Source organism: Perognathus longimembris, chromosome 28, assembly GCF_023159225.1.
Source record: "Perognathus longimembris pacificus isolate PPM17 chromosome 28, ASM2315922v1, whole genome shotgun sequence".
NCBI classification, from domain to species: domain Eukaryota; kingdom Metazoa; phylum Chordata; class Mammalia; order Rodentia; family Heteromyidae; genus Perognathus; species Perognathus longimembris.
Genome location: NC_063188.1, coordinates 31,275,822 through 31,294,832, shown reverse-complemented (window position 1 = coordinate 31,294,832; position 19,011 = coordinate 31,275,822). Strand labels below are relative to the sequence as shown.

The following is a 19,011-nucleotide window of genomic DNA, read 5'->3' as shown; positions in this document are numbered from 1 at the left end:
CTTTTCTGCCTGGCCAGCCTTGAACAACTATCCTCCAGATCTCTGCTTCTGTCATAGCTAGGATTGTTTCCATGAGCCACTGGAACCTGGCTTAAATTGTAGTATTTTTTTTCTTGGCAGTACCAGGGTTTCATATTAATTTTAATGATAGATTTTATTTAACCCAATATATTTAAAATATCATTCAATATATCAATATAAGCAGCATTAACAGCCAGGGACCTGTGGCTCATGCGCCGTAAGTCCTAGCTACGAAGGAGAGCAAGATCTACAAATTGCAGTTCAAAGCCAGCTGAGGCGGGAAAGTGCATAAGACTATTTCTCCACTTAAACATCCAAAGCCCCAGAAGTGGAGCTGAAACTCAAGGGGTAGAATGCTAGCCTTGAGAACAAAAGCTTTCTAGACCCTGAGTGCATGCCCAAGGACCGCCCCCCCCCCACACGTCATTAACAAAATATTTTACAGTATTTCTCTCAAGTATACAGCACATACTTTACATACTACATCCAAATTCAGACAAACTGGATCTTACATGTGCAATAGCCTTATGTGGCTACAATCTGTCATGTATCAGATCTACATCATGGTTCATGGTTTTGAAATGTAAGCATGCATCAGGATCACCTGTAAGGCTTGTTATAATACAGATTACTGGGCCCCACTTCCAGAGTTTCTGATTTCTAGGTCTTGGTGGAGCCTGACAATTTGCATTTCTAACAAGTTTCTTGATGATGCTGATGATGCTGTTCTGGGAGCCATACCTTGAGAACCATGACCATAGTTCTTTCAAAGTCCACCTTTGGAACCATTTGGCCCCGTCATTAACATGAATAATCAAGAATGGAACCTAGGTACTGTGGTTATTGTTATTGATGGTGATATTTCTGCAGCGTATGAGTCATTACAAGTCACTATTAACATATTGGTTAATATTGAGCAATTATTTATAGACAGGCATTCTATAGATCTTCATATGCATACCACATGAGTGCTTCTTTCCAGGAAGCTGAACAGAGAAGAAACATTGATTGGTTTTCTTCTTCTTAGTAATTGAAGAGCTGTAGTAATACTTTATTTTACATATATATGCTCTGATCTTTAGGCTAAAAGTAGCCCTTTTCAAACTGACAATCTGTCATTCATACATTCATAACCTACCTAGTGTATAGAGCTTTAATGTCCTTTAATTTGATTTTTAATATATTTATTCATTGATTTAAAAAACCTTTTAATATATTTTTTCCTTTTTGAAATAATTTTATTTTTAAATTATTTTTAGATAGTTTAGTTACAATTATCAAACTGATCAATTTGAGTTTTAATTAGAATGCTTTGAGTTCATTGAAAAACAAAAGCGCTAATATAGTCTTCGTGATCCTTTCAACTATGATATGAATGTATGTCTGAATATGAGCACATGTGGGCCACAAATTTGTAAATGGTTTGGCTTATTCGTAAAATATGCTTTTTCCTCCCGTCTACCCCTACATGATTGTTTATTTCTGTTTATCTCTGTTCTCTTATTACTGAAGAAATACAATGAGAAGCTAATATCCCATCTTTACCCTTTTATTGTTCTAAGAGTACAAAAACAGCATCAGAGCCTCCATTGGCTCCCCCTGTATCTGAAGAGGAAGATGAAGAAGAAGAGGAGGAAGAAGATGACAATGAGCCCCCACCAGTTATTGCACCAAGACCAGAGCATACAAAATCAGTAAGTAATAGCGACTATTTTCAAATAATTGAAAAGATACCCTTAGGAATGTGGCATTAAAGTACAGTTAATTTACTAGTTCCTATAGCATTGCTTATACTTACAATTCCAGAAGTTGATACCTTGGTTTTGAGGCTGCTATTTGAAGGTACAAGATTATTGCATTAAATACTTTGATAATGCAAGAAATAACATAAATACTAAGATTAAAGCTGCAGAAGTTAAAATGCAGAGGTAAATCCATGTGAGCTGGGCACCAGTGACTCATGCCTGTAATTTTAGCTACTCAGAAGGCTGAGATCCAAGGATCACATTTCAAAGTCAGTCTGGGCAGTAAAGTCTACGAGACTCCAATTAACCATCAGAAAACTGTAAATGGCACTGTGGATCACATGGTAGAGAGCTAGCCTTGAGCTGAAGAGCTCAGAGACAATGCTCAGGTTCAGAGTTCAAGCCCCGTGACTGACCAAAACAAGAAGGAAATCCATGTGAACCCGGGAGGAAGAGTTACATAGGGAGAGGCACCAAGACCAGAGTTAACACAGCCTTGCATAGAAACCCCAATATGATCCAAGTTCATGATATGTATTAATGGGAACATGGCAATGAATCCCCTGTATAATTAATTTAAAACTACTAGCTCTTGCCACTAGGCCATATCCCCAGCATAACGTATGAAACTGTAACCTCTCTGTACATCAGTTTGATAATAAAAATTTGAAAAAAAATAAATAAATAAAACTACTAGCTCACAAAACATTTCAATGGCAGAGTACTTGAATACTCTTAAAGTTTTTTTTAAATAGATAACAACTTGTTTTTTAAAAATCACTGAAATGTCAATGATTTCATGCTATACTTTTTCCTTGACCTTTTGTTTTCATTGTAGAACTTTCAGAATATTTTTTTGTCTTGGTTCCTTTCTGTCTTTTAGATCTATACTCGTTCTGTGGTTGAATCCATTGCTTCACCAGCAGTACCAAATAAAGAAGTTACACCCCCATCTGCTGAGAATGCCAATTCCAGTACTTTGTATAGAAATACAGACCGGCAAAGGAAAAAATCCAAGATGACAGATGAGGAGATTCTAGAGAAGCTAAGTGAGTATTGTGTATCATGTTCTCCATGACAGGATTTCTCATAAACCACTTACAAAGAGAACTGAACATTTAGGAGCATGAGCCTGCTTGTATGAACTAGAATCATGAGATTGAAAAGGTTAATACTTGCTGTATAAGTCAGACCACTTCCACCCTCATTCTCAATTGCAGTAAGCTAAATATTTTTATTTGGAAAAAATAGTTAAGGTTAAAAAAAACCCTTTGAAAAAAAACCACATTAATTAGTAAATTTTTGTTTGAAAGCTATACACCAGTGGCTCATGCCTGTAATTCTAGTTACTCAGGAGGCTGAAATCTGAAGATTCCAGTTCAAAGCCAGCCTAAGCAGGAAAGTCCATGAAATGCTTATCTCCAATTAACCACCAAAAACCTGGAAGTGACACTGTGGCTCAAGTGTTAGAGCAAGCACTAGCCTTGACCAGAGAAAGCCAAGTGAGAGTGACCACCCTGAGTTCAGGTCTCAGTATTACGATATAAATAAATAAACAAATAAGTAAATAACAACCACAGGTCATGTAGATTTTTTTCCATGTAGAAACTTTTCTTTGTGGGCAGAGAGTCAGAGTCAGCAAATGCAAACAGCGTCCTTCTAAAATGTCAGTAGCAACAAGCTGCGCATGCACACTTTTGCCTTGGTGTGACAAAGTACTCAACATCTAGTTTTTTTTTTCCAGATCACGATGATTAAAAAAGTGGGGTCTCTGCTGAAAACAGTCAAATATCTGAAAATAATATTATAATAATATAATATTAATACAATTATAATATATTATATTGTAATATAATATTATATTAATAATATAACATATTAATAATATAATATTAAACTCAGCAATCAGTGTCCAATATTTGACAAATTCCAGCCCATTCTTCAAAACCAGTTCTTCAAAAATCCAGTTCCTGGTTGGAAAAGCCTGCCTTGTCTCTCCCAGTCTGAGTTAAGAGTCCCTATTCTTTACTATGCATACCATAGTATAACTCATACTGTACTAGGCTATTTCCTTTAACAAACTGTAATACTCTCAAGGGTAAGGAATGAGTTTTTTTTCTTTCCAATACTCAAACTCTTATTAAATCCCTGCTTTGTAAATGCACCCCACAAGTGTCAGATGAATAGGTGAATAAAAAGCGAGCCAGCAAATGTCTTTACTATAAAGAAATTTGTATGGCACAATGGAAAGTTAATTTCCTATAATTAAGAAACTTTCCACTTTCTTTGTAAAATAAGATTTTGTAGCATGAAACAATTAGAGAATAGATAACTTAATGTATTCAGCAGTAAGCCATAGGGAAACTCTAGAGAGGTCATGGTTGGGCCATTTCCAAGGGAAATTTGACCGTCTGCAGATTGTTGTTGTCATAATTCAGACAGTGCTACTGGCATTGAGTGGATAGATTCTAGTGATACTTGCAAACATCCTACAATGCACAGGGCTCCTCCCCTCCCCTCTCAACAACATATTATTTAATCCACAATGTCATGAAATCTGAAGTTGAGACATTTTGAGCTAGACGTATATGGAATGGCAAAGACTGGGTCGTAGCTGTCACTGAGCCTTCACAACTGCAATTGCAGGATGTTAATGTACTCACTTTACTGTACGTGATTGATTATGCTTCTAGAATAATTCTAGAACCAACCATTTGCTATGTATCAACCATGATAATTTTCATTTACTGAGCAGTTTCTGATCAGTAATACCTTGTAGCATATTTTGATGTCTTCATTTTACAAATCACTGAAAGTAAGGTTTCAAAAGCTTCAGTGGTGGAGTCACCAGACTAATGAGGGGTAAAGCTAGAGTTTAATCTCTTCTGCATCAGCATTCAAAGCTCACATGCCTCCATTACTCACGTTCTTCTGCATATCCCAGCTATGTATAACCTGGAAAGAAGAAATTAGCCATGTGCCTGAATTATTTTAAGTTCAGTTATTCTGAGAATTGCTTGTTTCCCCCTTTGTTCTGAACACATAGACAATCTGATCTATGAGATGATATTAGGGTTTGAATTTGAACAGCTTTGCTTTAGTAAAAATTACTGGTAATTGTTACCTATTTCCATCTCAATAAATATGTTTAATGGCAATGCATTTATACCTTTTACTGTTAGCTGAAAAGCAAATGTTATGCATATTTGTCCAAATTCTGCTTCACATGCAAACTATAATAGTGCTGAGCAACCTAAGAGGGAAAAGCTAAATTTGATTTTTAAAATCAAGAATTGGTTTCTCCTCTGTTGGATTTTATCTTAAGGGGTCCAAAGAATCATTTTCCGTCTAGCTAGTGGGTCACCTGTGACTACTGACCAAATTGTAGATCTTGGCAGGGAGAACCTGCAGAGAAATAGGGAAGAATTCCTTATGAAGTAGATATTTTTCACTTTCTTCCTCCCCCTTTCTGTGCCTTCTCTCCACCACGTACACATTGATTCACCTTAGGTCAGTTTATTTCACTGAGCCTCAATTTCTTACCTGTGAAATGGGGATATATTAGAATTCTGTATGGAATGAGTTTTACGGCCTCAATATCTGATTAAGAGGCTAGGTATTAGAATCAGAGATAACAAAATTCAAATCACAGACCCTCTGCTCATAGCTGTATAATGCTTTTCAATTATTTATCTTTGGGGGACTTATTTCTTCATCCAACACACAACACACTGAATTAATAATATAATGAACTTCACAGCATGATGACAGTCTAACAAAATTAGTTTGGGTAAAAAGCCTCAACAAATATATGTGCAACCTAATAGGTACTAAGTAGATGGTAGGTATTTTATTGTATGAATGTAAAACCTTAATAAGGTAAGGTAGTAGGATAAACTTTGAAATGAGTATTACTAGGTCTGAGTAATAGGCACAAGGTCCTAAGGCAAGTCATTTTCACAATAGAACAATTTTATGCTATTTTTACAAGATAAGACTAGTCATATTTTTAAAGTACAAAAAATAGGGACAAAGTCTTACAAAGGGACAGAATATTTAATACTAAAACCTCATAGATGCGGTCCCTGTAGCAAAGTCACTGAGGACCTTGGAGTCAGGGATGCTATTGGATGAGGAAGGAATAGAGGAGCCTATGCTAAGATAAAGGGGGAAGGAAGAAGGCAGGCAAGTAGAGAAATAGCCAGCAACTAATACCTAAGTGAACCCACTCCCCAAGAGGAGGTAATGGTAGCCTCTATAAGCGTCCTCATGTTGAGCATCAGTAATCATTGGCATCAGTGACCATTGGCATCAGCCCAAGGCATTATTAATGGATGATACAAACATCACTTTTCAGTTTACACGGACAGATAACCTGGGTTGGGCTCATTCATTGTGGTCTGCCTGGACCTGTTGGAAAATATGTGTTAGTGAAAAAATTTGAAAGGGGATAGCAGGACAATTATATGATATAATAAATTTATCTTCAAGCTCCCTCCTCTGGGACCCCACATTACATCATCCTCATCCCTCCTCTCCAAATTCTTCTTCCCAATTTACCACCTGATTGGAATGATAATAATTGAATTCTTGTACTTTTGTTCATGAATTGAAACCTTATTTAACTGAAGGGATCATCTTTTAATGGTAGGAGTTCAGCTAAGTGTGTCAGAAAATATATTGATGGGCATTTCTGACACCAAAACCAAAACTCAATTTTCACATGCAAGCATTTCATGATTTTTTAAGGTCTTGGATTTTAAGATGATTTTTAATTGAAGGAATGAATCTGATGAAAGCTGCTGGATCTGGCTATTACGTTTGTCTTTCTACTTTGATTTGGTTATTTCCCCCTTTCCTGCATATTGTATTACAAGGTATATTCCTTTGTTGTAGTTTATAGCAACTTATAATGGCTCTGATGAATGAGATCACTTTAAAAGCTTGTTTTGTGGTGAAATTGTAAACAAGGCCTATTCTGTACACTTGCCTAGCATCACTAGATGGCAGCACTGGCCTGTGAAGGGGAGTAGGTGTGGGAACACCATTTTAATTGAAGAGCAGTTGTGGTCAGAAACTGAATCTCACCAAAATGGTTGTCTTTTGCTAATCATCCTGAAAAGATTTATTTCCAGGATTTTTTTAATCCTACATACCATGGAAGTAATGGATGAATAATTTACTACCATAAAGCCTCATTAACTGAAGCCCACCAAATGGAATTGGTCATAATTCAGAAAGTGGCTTGGGCTGAAGTTTATTTGCTTTAGATCGGTCTGTGGAAAAGAGTTTGCTCAGCAACTTAATGGTAAAACTAAAATTTTCTTGGAAAACTATAAACTGCTTAAAACTATAGTCTCAAGTGACTTTAAAATTGTCAATTTATTTTTAAAAGCCCATTAGCTGACTTAAAGAAGAATGACTGGGTGATCTAAGAAACTGCTAAGACAATTTGAAAACTGAAATCTATGAACTCAGAAAATTGTTAAAGTTGGATACATTCTGTAGATATAGTTTAAATAAAATGGCCTTCAAGTTATCTTAAACCATGGGAGCATTTACAAAGGGAAAGACCTAATTTCATTTGCAAGCAGTTTAACAAACATTTACTGAGTATCCTATATATTTAATGTGGGGCAGTGTGTGAGGAGGTACTGAGGATACAGAGGTGAATGAGACATGGCTCCTATCTTTATGACACAGTCTGAAATGGGTTGCCAATCGACAGGGACCTGATCCATTAAGGACAAAAACTAGAAGAGCTCCAAAGAGAGAAGGAGGAAAAGTATGGTATTACAGAGAAGTTGTAACTTTATTCAAAATCAGGGAAGGCTTCCTAGAAGAGGCAGCATCTGAGCTGAGGTGTGTGTGGGGGGGGTACTGGGGCTTGAACTCAGGATCATGGTGCTGCCCCTTAGCTTTTCTGATCCAGACTGGTGCTCCACAACTTGAGCCATAGCTATTACTTCCAACTTTTTGGTGATTAATTAGAGATAAGAGCCTCCCAGAGTTTCCTGACCAGACTGGCATTGAGCTGTGATCCTAAGATCTCAGCCTCCTGAGTAGCTAAGATTGCTGTGAGCCACTGGTCCTCCATTCCTAAACAGTTTTGAAACATGAAAACCTGGAAAATACACTAGGAAGGACATTCTAGTATGAGAAAGGCATGTAAAGAGGTCTTAAATGCATATTTGTAGGAACTCCAACTTTCCACTATTGTTAAACCATCAAGACACTCCTAAACTGTTTACCAGTAGCTGATCATGAATGAATTACAAATCATTTGTTTTAGTCAGACCATCAGGTTCTAGTGATGAAAGATGAAGATAGAAACAAACAGAAGCGAGATCATGAAGGAACTTGCATTCATAACAAAGACTTTGATCTCATATTAGGGACCGTTAGGAATGTCCTAAACCAGAGAAACAAATGATCTGATCAGTCTATACTTGGAGCATCCTGGGACAAGTATAGAGCCAGCAAGGACAAAAGTGGGGAAAAAAAAAGTTCAGTTAGGTAACTGTTACAAGAGCTCAGGAAAACGATAATAAAAGACCCAGTAAAGCAGCAGAAATAAGAAAGGGACAGATTCAAAAGCATTCCAGGGCATGTAATCCAAGCTATTGAGGGAGCAGCAATCTGAGGATTATGGTTTTTAGCACAAAAGTCCATCCTTGGAGATCTCAAGTGGTAGAGCACCAGACTGAAGCAAAAAAAGCTAAGGGAACTCAGTGCCTAGGTCCTGAGTTCAAACCCCAGTACTAACAGACACTAGACTGCTGCAGTTGAGAACTAAAAGTAAGGAACAAGTAAATGATGATCCCATATTTCTGCCCAGGCTACTTGGTGAATGAAATGACAGTACAAATGACTGAGACAGGAAATACAAAAGAAAACATGCAACTCAGAAGTTAGCTAAGTATTATTTAACAAAGCTAAACAATGAAGAATCCTCATCAACCTGAGTGAAACATATTTTGCTAATTATCTTTGTCAAAGTACATTGTCTGCGAGTAGGTCTTAATTAAATTGCCGTTTCCCCACTAGCCCACAGAATAGATCATTATATCATTTAGCATGGAGTATTAACTGTCGTATACTGTATAGCATTTGAATACATATTTTCTTATTCTCATTCACTTAGTTAGCAGCTGCTGATGGTGTAGGCACCAAATTAAAGAGATAAAAAGACAAATTTCCTGGTCTGAAGAAAAAGCACAGGCTGGGAATGTGGCCTAGTGATAGAGTGGTTTCCTCATATAACTGAAGCCCTGGGTTCCATTCCTCAGCACCACATATATAGAAAAAGCCAGAAGTGGCGCTGTGGCTCAAGTGGTAGAGTGCTAGCCTTGAGCAAAACGAAGCCAGGGACAGTGCTCAGGCCCTGAGTTCAAGCCCCAGGACTGGAAAGGAAAAAAAAGAAAAAGAAAAAGCACGTGTTTTATTAGAGGGCTCAAAGAAGATTTCACAAAGGCGGATGCTCTGAAATTACATTTAGGTGATAATTACAAATGTGTGAGTTAGAAAAGGGAATGGGAGAACAGCATGTAGGCACAGCATAATGATATCTGTGATTACTTAGATCTCAAGTAGGAGGGATGGAGAAAAGAGAATAATTTCAACCCAGTCTAGGTAGGCAGGCACCATATGGTGCTAGGTGCTCAGGTGGTAGTTAACTTGCTTAGCCAGTGTAGGAACATCAACTCATTCCCTAGTACTGATGACAAAGAACTGAGTCATAATTCTTGTGATCAAACTTTGTCCTCCATTAGACTCATTCCTCTCCCCCATCACTCTCAGCGCACAGGTATGTGCTTAGTAATTATTCAGAAGATCATTGTCCTGCAGAACTGAATGCAGTTTAGTGTTCAACTTTACTCCAATTCAGAGAAAATAGTTGTTTTCTCAAATAGTGTGTACAAGTTCTTAGATGTATTAACCTCATTCTCTATAAAAATCACCTTATGCAAACTTTTTTTGTAAATGATAGGTTGTAATCTGTCCTTAATTTGTTTCTTAAACAACATCAAATTTTAATATATGCAACAGGATTAGTATTGATATTTAATATATTGCTGTTTGTAAAACACATTGAAAAGTAACAATTCCATTATATTATAAAATTATGGTGGGAGTTTTTCTCTAATTTTTAAAAAAAATATCATTGACTTAGGGAAATCATTCAATCAGTTCTGATATATTTTTCTCTTCTCCCTCCCTGTCTTCCTTGGCCTTGTCCTTTCTCCCCCAAACTGTCTCCCAGGAAGCATTGTGAGTGTTGGTGACCCAAAGAAAAAATATACAAGATTTGAAAAAATTGGTCAAGGGTAAGTGATTGTTGTTTGAAACACCAGAAAGGAACACTAGCAACATAAATTAAGATTCAGTAACTGCTTACAATCCTCATCATTTATGTTTTTCATATAGTGGATTCTATGTGTGTTTTCCATTCTCAGTATTGGCCTTTGCAGTTCCCTGGCTGACTGGTAATTAACCAAGGAACTCTTCCTGCACTATCTTTGAACTGACAGTGGATTTTATTTGCTTTCAGTGCTTGGGGTGGAACCCAGGGTTTTGTGTATGCCAGGTCAGGACTCTATAGATGAGCTACATTCTAATCCTAGAACAATGGATTTTGTACCGATGTTATGATCCTCATATTGTAATCAAGTTCAAACTAATTTATCTAGGAAGAGTGATGTTATGGGAACATCTAATTTGTATGAAAACTGCCATTATTTTGTTCCCACTCCCCCATCAGTATAAATGACTTACTAATATCTTATTTCTTTCTTAACTGGAAAAGGTGGCAAAAGTTTTTATTGAATGATCCAGTGTACAGAGTTAACTGAGTAAGGAAGAAACACATGAATAATCCCTAAGTATGATAAGATACATTCTTTTCACCCAGTATCTTTAAATTGATTTAGAAATCTGGCGTAGACTCTTACAATCAGAACTGTGCAGAAGTTCCTTAGATAATCTTGGTCATTGGCTGACCATGTGAATCAGATATGACATAGTTCACTAGATTTAAAGGTAGGAGCAACCAGTTCTGCAAGTCATTCATCATTAGGTAGAGCACTCGTGCCTCAGCATGAAACTAGGTAAGAGAGTCTGAGTAAGCAACTGTTTGAGATAGAGATGTTTTGCTCAAAGATGTGTATCTTTCCAAGTGGATATGTGAACTTCAACTCAGTGTCTTGTCCCAAAGCTAAATAACTTAAGATAAGTTGCAATACATTCCCACATACTCACACGCACGCACACAGTCAAGCACGTACGCATACACTCACAGAGAGCCACACAAACACGTACACATACACACTGAAAACAAAATTTGGCTTTTAGAATTTGCTATAATCTGATGGAGTCTGTGATAGTGATGAACAAAGGATATATACTGCACTTGGTGTTAACATGGTAGCCATTCTTTATATGTGGCACTTGAGCACTTGATACACTGTTGAGATATGCTGTGAATAAGAAATACACAGTTAATTTAAAAAACAGTGTGAGAAAAAATATAAATGATCTCATTGACATGTTAACATGATAGCATTTGTCATTTATTGAATTAATTAAAAATCTATTAAAATTAATTTCACTCTTAAAAATCATTTGCTATACCTTCAGTAACATGAAGATTTCGTTCACATTTTTTCTTTTTGTGTTTTTAGTCTATTATGTTAGGATGTATAATAATTATACACATTTATGGGTAGTCATGTGATGTTTTGTGCATTGCTTAATGTTCAAATGAAGGTAAGCATATCTATTTTCTCAAACATTCATAAGGTTTTTTTGTGATTAAGACATTCATAATACTCTATTTTAGCTTTTTTAAAATATGCTTTATCAGGGCTGGGGATATAGCCTAGTGGCAAGAGTGCCTGCCTCGGATACACGAGGCCCTAGGTTCGATTCCCCAGCACCACATATACAGAAAACGGCCAGAAGCGGCGCTGTGGCTCAAGTGGCAGAGTGCTAGCCTTGAGCGGGAAGAAGCCAGGGACAGTGCTCAGGCCTTGAGTCCAAGGCCCAGGACTGGCAAAAAAAAAAAAAAAATATGCTTTATCAGCCAAGTGCTGATGGCTCATGCCTGTAATCCTAGCTACTCAAGAGGCTAAGATCTGAGGGTTGCAGTTCTGACCCAGCCTAAGTAAGGAAATACGTGAGGCATGTCTCCCCTAGCCTACCAAAAAGAAACCTGGAAGTGGAGCTGTGGCTCAAGCAGGGACAGAGCCCAAGTCCTGAGTTCAAGCCCTGGTCCTAGGGCTTTCCCTCTTCTTGCCTATTAATTCCCCTGTTATTACCTTTCCCCTGCCCTGCGTACTATTCTCAACTTTGATGAGATCAACTTTTTCTCATCTTATATATGAATAAGAGCACACAGTAATTGTCTTTCTGGACCTAGCTTACTTTACTTCACATGATGATCTCTTGTTCTCTCATTGCTGCAAACAACAAAATTTAATTCTTTGGTGACTGAATAAGATTTCATTATGTAGGCATATCGCAATCTCTATCCATTTCTGTCATTGTTTGATAGACACTTAAATTATTTCTTGGCTATTGTGAATAATGTTATACTAAACAGGAGAGAGCAGATGTCTCTTCCACATGCTGATTTAATTTGGGTATATGCTCAGCATCCATGTTGCTGGATCATATGGCAGTTTTATTTTGGGGGGTACTCCATACTATTTTCTGTAATGATTATACTAATTTATGTTCTCATTAACAGTGTACTAGGATTCCCATTTCCCTATATCCTCACCAGCACTTGTTATCTTAAGTTTTTTCAAAAGGTCTTCTTATTGAAGTAAAACTGTATCTCTTTGTGACTTTGTGACTTTGACTTTGACTTGATTAGTGACACTGAACATTTTTATGTACCTGTAAATAAATGTCATGATTGTGCATATTTCACTCCATTTTTGTGAATTTTCTATTTATTATCTATTTCTTGCTTTTATTTATTTAGCAAACTGATTTTTTTCTTTGGTTGGGTATTTGTGTTTTTTGACATTACTGGGACTTGAACTCAGATTCTACCATTTCAACTATGCTTCTATCCCCAGGTTATTGGAGTTCCTTGCATATTTTGGACATGAAGTCCTTGTCAGACTTATACATTGTAGATATTTTTTTGCCGCTCTGTAGCTAATCTCTGCATTCTGTTGAATGTTTCATTTGCTGTGCATGTTTTTTAGTTTTATGTACTTCCCTCGCTCCTATTTTTCTTTTGTTTATGGCCCACATTGTAGTTTTAGTGTATTAAGACTTCTTTAATTGTAGGTTTATACAGGCACTGTTTATTTGCTTACTTATAAAACGCTTTTTATAAAGAGTTTTTTTGGGAAATAAGAATGAAAGAATTGTGATTTTGTTTTGATTGTTATTTCCCACTAAGACCTAAATGAGCCAAAAAATAGCAAATATTTATAATATAAAACCAACCTGACATTGATCAAGATTCATATTCATATACTACTACTTTATTGAATGGCAACTCTTTTTTGTACAATAACTTAAGAATAAAAAAGGAAACTTTTTTTTTTTTTTTGGCCAGTCTTGGGCCTTGGGCTCGGGGCCTGAGCACTGTCCCTGGCTTCTTCCCGCTCAAGGCTAGCACTCTGCCACTTGAGCCACAGCGCCACTACTGGCCATTTTCTGTATATGTGGTGCTGGGGAATTGAACCCAGGGCCTCATGTATATGAGGCAAGCACTCTTGCCACTAGGCCATATCCCCAGCCCCCAAAAAGGAAACTTTTAAAAATGAGAATACACTTAAAATAGTTTTTTCAAGATACAATCTAGTAAGTTAAATCAGCTTACTGGAATTTTTACCATTTGTCTGATATGCTCCTTTTATTCCTTTTGTACTCAGCATATTGTTTGCTGTTTTTTTTAAGATTTTCAGATTGATAAAAATATTTTTTCTCAGTAGATTTAAAAAACAGTTAATATTGATATAAATGATGCTCAACTGATTTTTCCATGAATTCTTGTCCTAAGCTAGGCAAAGTAGTCTCACTTCCAATATATAGAACCTTTCTGTTTATTAACTCTGGGTTTTTATTGTTTTGCTTTACCTATTTTTATGGTGACATTAAAAATCCTGCCAGTAATTATTTGATACTAGCAAAAATCAAGACCCATTCCACTTTCAGCTTTAGGGGGCATAACAATTATCTCTTAGGAGCTGGATTTGAGAAAAATTTCTTCATTAATCACTCTCATCTACTTGGAAAACTAAATTTTACAGCATGGGTTACTTCCATCCCAGCCTTCAGGCCTGGGCCACAAATCAAGATCAGAGAATTTAATGTCTAATCATTTCACGTTATTAGTTTAAGGCTAAAGAGGACAATATTTTACTAGGATTGCTGGAAACGTATATGTTCTATAATTGATCGCTAAATTCTGAGCAGATTTGCACAAATGTTAATAAAGAAAAAGAACAAGGAGAAAGAAAGTTAGAAAGAGAAGGAAAGCAAAGAGAATAAAAGGATGGATGGACGGAAGGAAGGAAGGAAGGAAGGAAGGAAGGAAGGAAGGAAGGAAGGAAGGAAGGAAGGGAGGAAGGAAGGAAGGAAGGAAGGGGAAAGATAAGAATGAACTAAGGCAACACTGATGATACTCACTAGATACTTTGTTGGAAAAGAACTTTACAATCTAGGGGGAGAGGGGAGTGGGGATGGGTAAGCAAGAGAAAAAAGAGGCAGTAACAGTGTATAAAAAGAAATGTACTCATTACCTTATTTACGTAACTGTAGCCCTCCTGTCCACCACCTTTGCAATAGAATTTTTAAAAAAAAATTTTAAAGGAAAAGAGAGACAGTGAGAGAGAGAGAAAGAGAGAGAGAGAAAGAGAGAGAGACGGTGGTAGGGAGACTAGTCTGGTACCTCCCCTAAAATTTCATTAACTAGTGACTTTGTCAGAAATTGAAGCAGTAAAAACTAAAGAGCCTTTACTCTCTAGGATAGTTATGTTAAAAACCTAAAAAAACAACTTGTTTAGTGAATGGGTAGTGTGAAATAACAAAGGCAAATATTTTTAGTCAACAGCTATTATTTACAAACCTGTACAATTCCTAATAAGCAATAGCTGTGTAACAAAGGGCTAAATTGACTAAAATTGGCAATGTTCCTTAAATATTTCTCATTAATGTATTAAAATTCATTTTAAGGTTTTTCCGTTGATGAGAAATGAACTGGAAAAAGAACATTTTCGGCGCTGGGAATATGGCCTAGTGGCACGAGTGTACATGAAGCCCTAGGTTCGATTCCTCAGCACCACATATATAGAAAAGGCCAGAAGTGGCGCTGTGGCTCAAGTTGGCAGAGTGCTAGCCTTGAGCCAAAAGAAGCCAGGGACAGTGCTCAGGCCCTGAATCCAAGCCCCAGGACTGGCAAAAAAAAAAAAAAAAAAAAAAAAAAAAGGGGCTGGGGATATGGCCTAGTGACAAGAGTGCTTGCTTCATATACATGAAGCCCTGGGTTCGATTCCCCAGCACCACATATACAGAAAATGACCAGAAGTGGCGCTGTGGCTCAAGTTGGCAGAGTGCTAGCCTTGAGCAAAAAGAAGCCAGGGACAGTGCTCAGGCCCTGAGTCCAAGCTCCAGGACTGGCAAAAAAAATAAAAATAAAAGAACATTTTCTTTTGAATTTATAATGTCTTCTCATCAATATAGTGGAAAAATTTTATAAGGAAGTAAATCAGAAGAGATGGTTTAGATTCTCTTTAAGAAGTACAATTTTTAATTCAGTTAAATATTGTCAATTATCTGTAATACAGAGTAGTAGTAAAGAACTAGATTTTAGTGTTCCAAATGACTTCTATCTTCACTATTCCTCTGAACATCTGGCAGAAAAAAAATTATATCAGAAAATAAGCAGATAGTTAAATCGGGTATATCAGAAAATTAGCAGATAAAGCAGCTCTAGTGGTAAAGTATTTATCTGGCATACATATAAATTAAATTCTTGGTTGTTTTAAAGGGGAAGGAGGGAGGGAAGGAAGGAAGGAGAACTGGCATTTAAATTGCTTACCACAGTACATGGCACATAGATAAGCAGTCAAGTCATTATTAGGGGTGAAAAACACACCCATCTGCTAGAATTATACTGACTTGCATGCTTGAATTATATAGATTAGACTGTAAATATTATAATGGATTTGCGAAGAATTAAGGGGATATGGAGAATAAGATACATGATTTATGGCCATTAAAGGGGTAGAATGAAAGGTTCTTAAAGGGGTACATTTAATTTGTGACTGAAGATTCGGTTGGTGGCTATACTCTTTCATGTAAATTTCCATATAGCCTTTCATGTATTAGTTTTATATACTGATGATTTCAGCTAAAATTATTTCTCTGAAGATTGTAAAATACTGATTTTCTAAATCTGTAATTTCTTCACATTTATTAGCTAGTATACCTTTGTTGAAGAGAACTATACTTCATCACCAGGACTCTTCAGTTATAATGAATCACACAAAGTAGTCAAAATACATCCTTCATTTTTAAATTTCATTGATTGATTGCTGTTCTAGGGCTTGAACTCTGGGCCTTGGCACTGTTTCTGGGCCCCTTTTGCTCAAGCACCCTGCCACATCAGCCATAATACCACTTCTGGCTTTTTCTGTAATTAATTGGATATGAGAGGCTCACGGACTTTCCCACCCATGCTGACTTTGAACTGCAATCCTCAGATCTCAGCCTCCTGAGTAGCTAGGATGAAAGGGGTGAGCCACTAGCCCTGCATATCCTGCATTATTGAACATCCCACTATCAGCATAAGGAGTTGGGACTCAAAAACATCTAATAAGAGGTGTTTTGTCTTGTATTAGACAATTTTAAAAGTCTCTTTTATTTAGAATATTTATTCATATACCCTAAAACTTCATAGTTTCCATTTGTTTTAAAAATTAATTCATTATTATATTTAATGGTTAGTTTCTTCCCTTCCTTTGTTAATGGGAGTCCCTTTCACTGTAATAATTTTGAAAGGGATCTTTTAAAAGCTTGTTTATAACATCTAACACATGTATTTATTGTTGCCACAAACTTTCTGAAATTTATAATTAATTTATTATTTTTGTTATTTTTAGGTAATTGTGCAAAAGAGTCTCCATTTAACAAAGCAGTTTATGAATGCAATATATCTTGGTCATTGTCTTCACTTTGAAATAATTCAGTGTTACCATTTTCTTCCAATTCTGACAGGCAATCTAAAACTAGCATTGATTTAGAATATTTCTATAGGTCTCTCCCAGAGTACACTTTGGGGATGAAAACAAGTGAATATGGAGAAATATGTTATATGGCATGAAAGATTTTATAACGGTTTCATTATAAAACAAGTCCTTTGTTTGAGGGAAGGAACTTAATGGTGTGTGTGTGTGTGTGTGTGTGTGTGTGTGTGTGTGTGTGTGTGTATGTGTAGATATATAGACAGATCACAACATAATTATACTGTAGCATATTGTATAGTTTCTTTTTTTCAGAATTAGTAACACATCAGTACTTCATTTCTGTAACATATACACAGTATTTTGCCTGGAAATACCATAATCTGTTTACCTAGACCTCTATCAGTGGACATTTACATTATTTCTGATATGTTACTGTTGTCAACAATCATTTTATGCCTATTAAAACATCATTAGGATAAATTCCTAACATGGAATTATCACATAAAAGGATATATGTATTTTTAATTTTTAAGTTGACCTCCAAAGAGTGTGTTCCAGCTAATGGTTTATCAACAATGCATGAATATGCCTATTTGCTCACAACCCTGTATTTATTTATTTGCTATTGTAGTATATCTGCAAAAATCCTATCTCCAGAGTAACTTTTAAAATGGAAAATCTATAAGAAAAGGTATTTAACAAGAAAACATTTCACAAAACAAAAATCTATTCTTGGGGCTGGGAATATGGCCTAGTGGCAAAAGTGCTTGACTCCTATACATGAAGCCCTGGGTTCGATTCCCCAGCACCACATATATAGAAAAAGGCCAGAAGTGGCGCTGTGGCTCAAGTGGCAGAGTGCTAGCCTTGAGCAAAAAGAAGCCAGGGACAGTGCTCAGGCCCTGAGTACAAGCCCCAGGACTGGAAAAAAAAAGAATTTGTTGGTGGGCTGGAGTTGTGCCTCAGTTGGTAGAATGCCAACTTAGCAAGTTGAAGTCCCTGAGTTCATACTGGTACTACCAAAATTGGAAAAAAGGAAATCATTAGCCAGCATAGCTTGACTGATTAGTATTCACATGATACCAAAGTGTCATGTTGTATTTCTATACAAATTAGGTCAGCCACACACCTATGCTTCATAGACATATGAAGCAATAGGACACATAGGAACATATGAACACATAGGACATATAAAGCAATGACAATAGGAATACTGAAATAATTTTCCTCTTTCCTCTTCAAAATAAAAATATATATCTGATTAAGAAACTTTATGTAGTTTCTGGATCTTTTTCAGGCCTATAACCATATAGAATTACAGTGTGATCAATTTACTGCTAATTGCTTTATTACTAGTTTATATTTATTCAAGTTCTAAGTCCCTGAACATTAGATTTAGTTTTAAGGCTTGAGTAATTAAATACATCCTGTTAGACATTTTTCCAATTCATCATGATTCAATGTGGAGCTCCCTTCTTATTCTAGCACCAAGTTTCCATACTGAAGTTAAGTAGTTCTGAATCTTCTTGCTTAGGGAATTTGGTGAATGACACCTTGATTTAGAGGATCTGGCAGAAGAGTGTACATAGGACTCAGGAATAACTACTAAAAAGAAAAACTCTAACTTGTTTTTGTCATGAAATGATGAACAAAAGCAGAAGTGGTATCTGGTGTGCTTAGAGTTATTCTTTAGGTAGGACTACCCATTCAGAAAGTGTTTTCTTCCTCGTTGGATCAATTCTGGGCTACACAAAGTAGAATCCTCCAAAGAAGCACTTAGTAGCTGCTGTCAGATCTCCATAACCGGTTTTGTTATATAGGAATTTCGAAGTACATTAGCATTAGAGAAGAACAGTGATTATGGAGCAATGAAGGATGGTTTTTGTTCTACTTAATGCTCTTAAATGCACTGTGTTGTGTGCTACCCCCTGTCAAAGAAAGATGATGCCACTCCATCAAGCACCATTAGCAGATTTTACACTTTAAGTTGTTTTGTCCATCCATTGTAATGAGCTTGTTTTAAGCCACTTAGCCCC

General features: G+C 36.4%; 1 protein-coding gene across 3 annotated transcripts in view; it reads left to right on the top strand.

Moving 5' to 3' along the window:
* Pak3 (p21 (RAC1) activated kinase 3) overlaps positions 1-19,011 on the top strand; it is a 112,014-nt gene that overhangs the window by 60,655 nt on the left and 32,348 nt on the right. For all 3 annotated transcript variants that reach the window (XM_048335765.1, XM_048335763.1, XM_048335764.1), the window contains exons 6-8: positions 1,584-1,715; positions 2,650-2,815; positions 10,030-10,093. In XM_048335765.1, the coding sequence (XP_048191722.1) occupies positions 1,584-1,715; positions 2,650-2,815; positions 10,030-10,093 (362 nt within the window). The remainder of the gene's footprint in view (positions 1-1,583; positions 1,716-2,649; positions 2,816-10,029; positions 10,094-19,011) is intronic.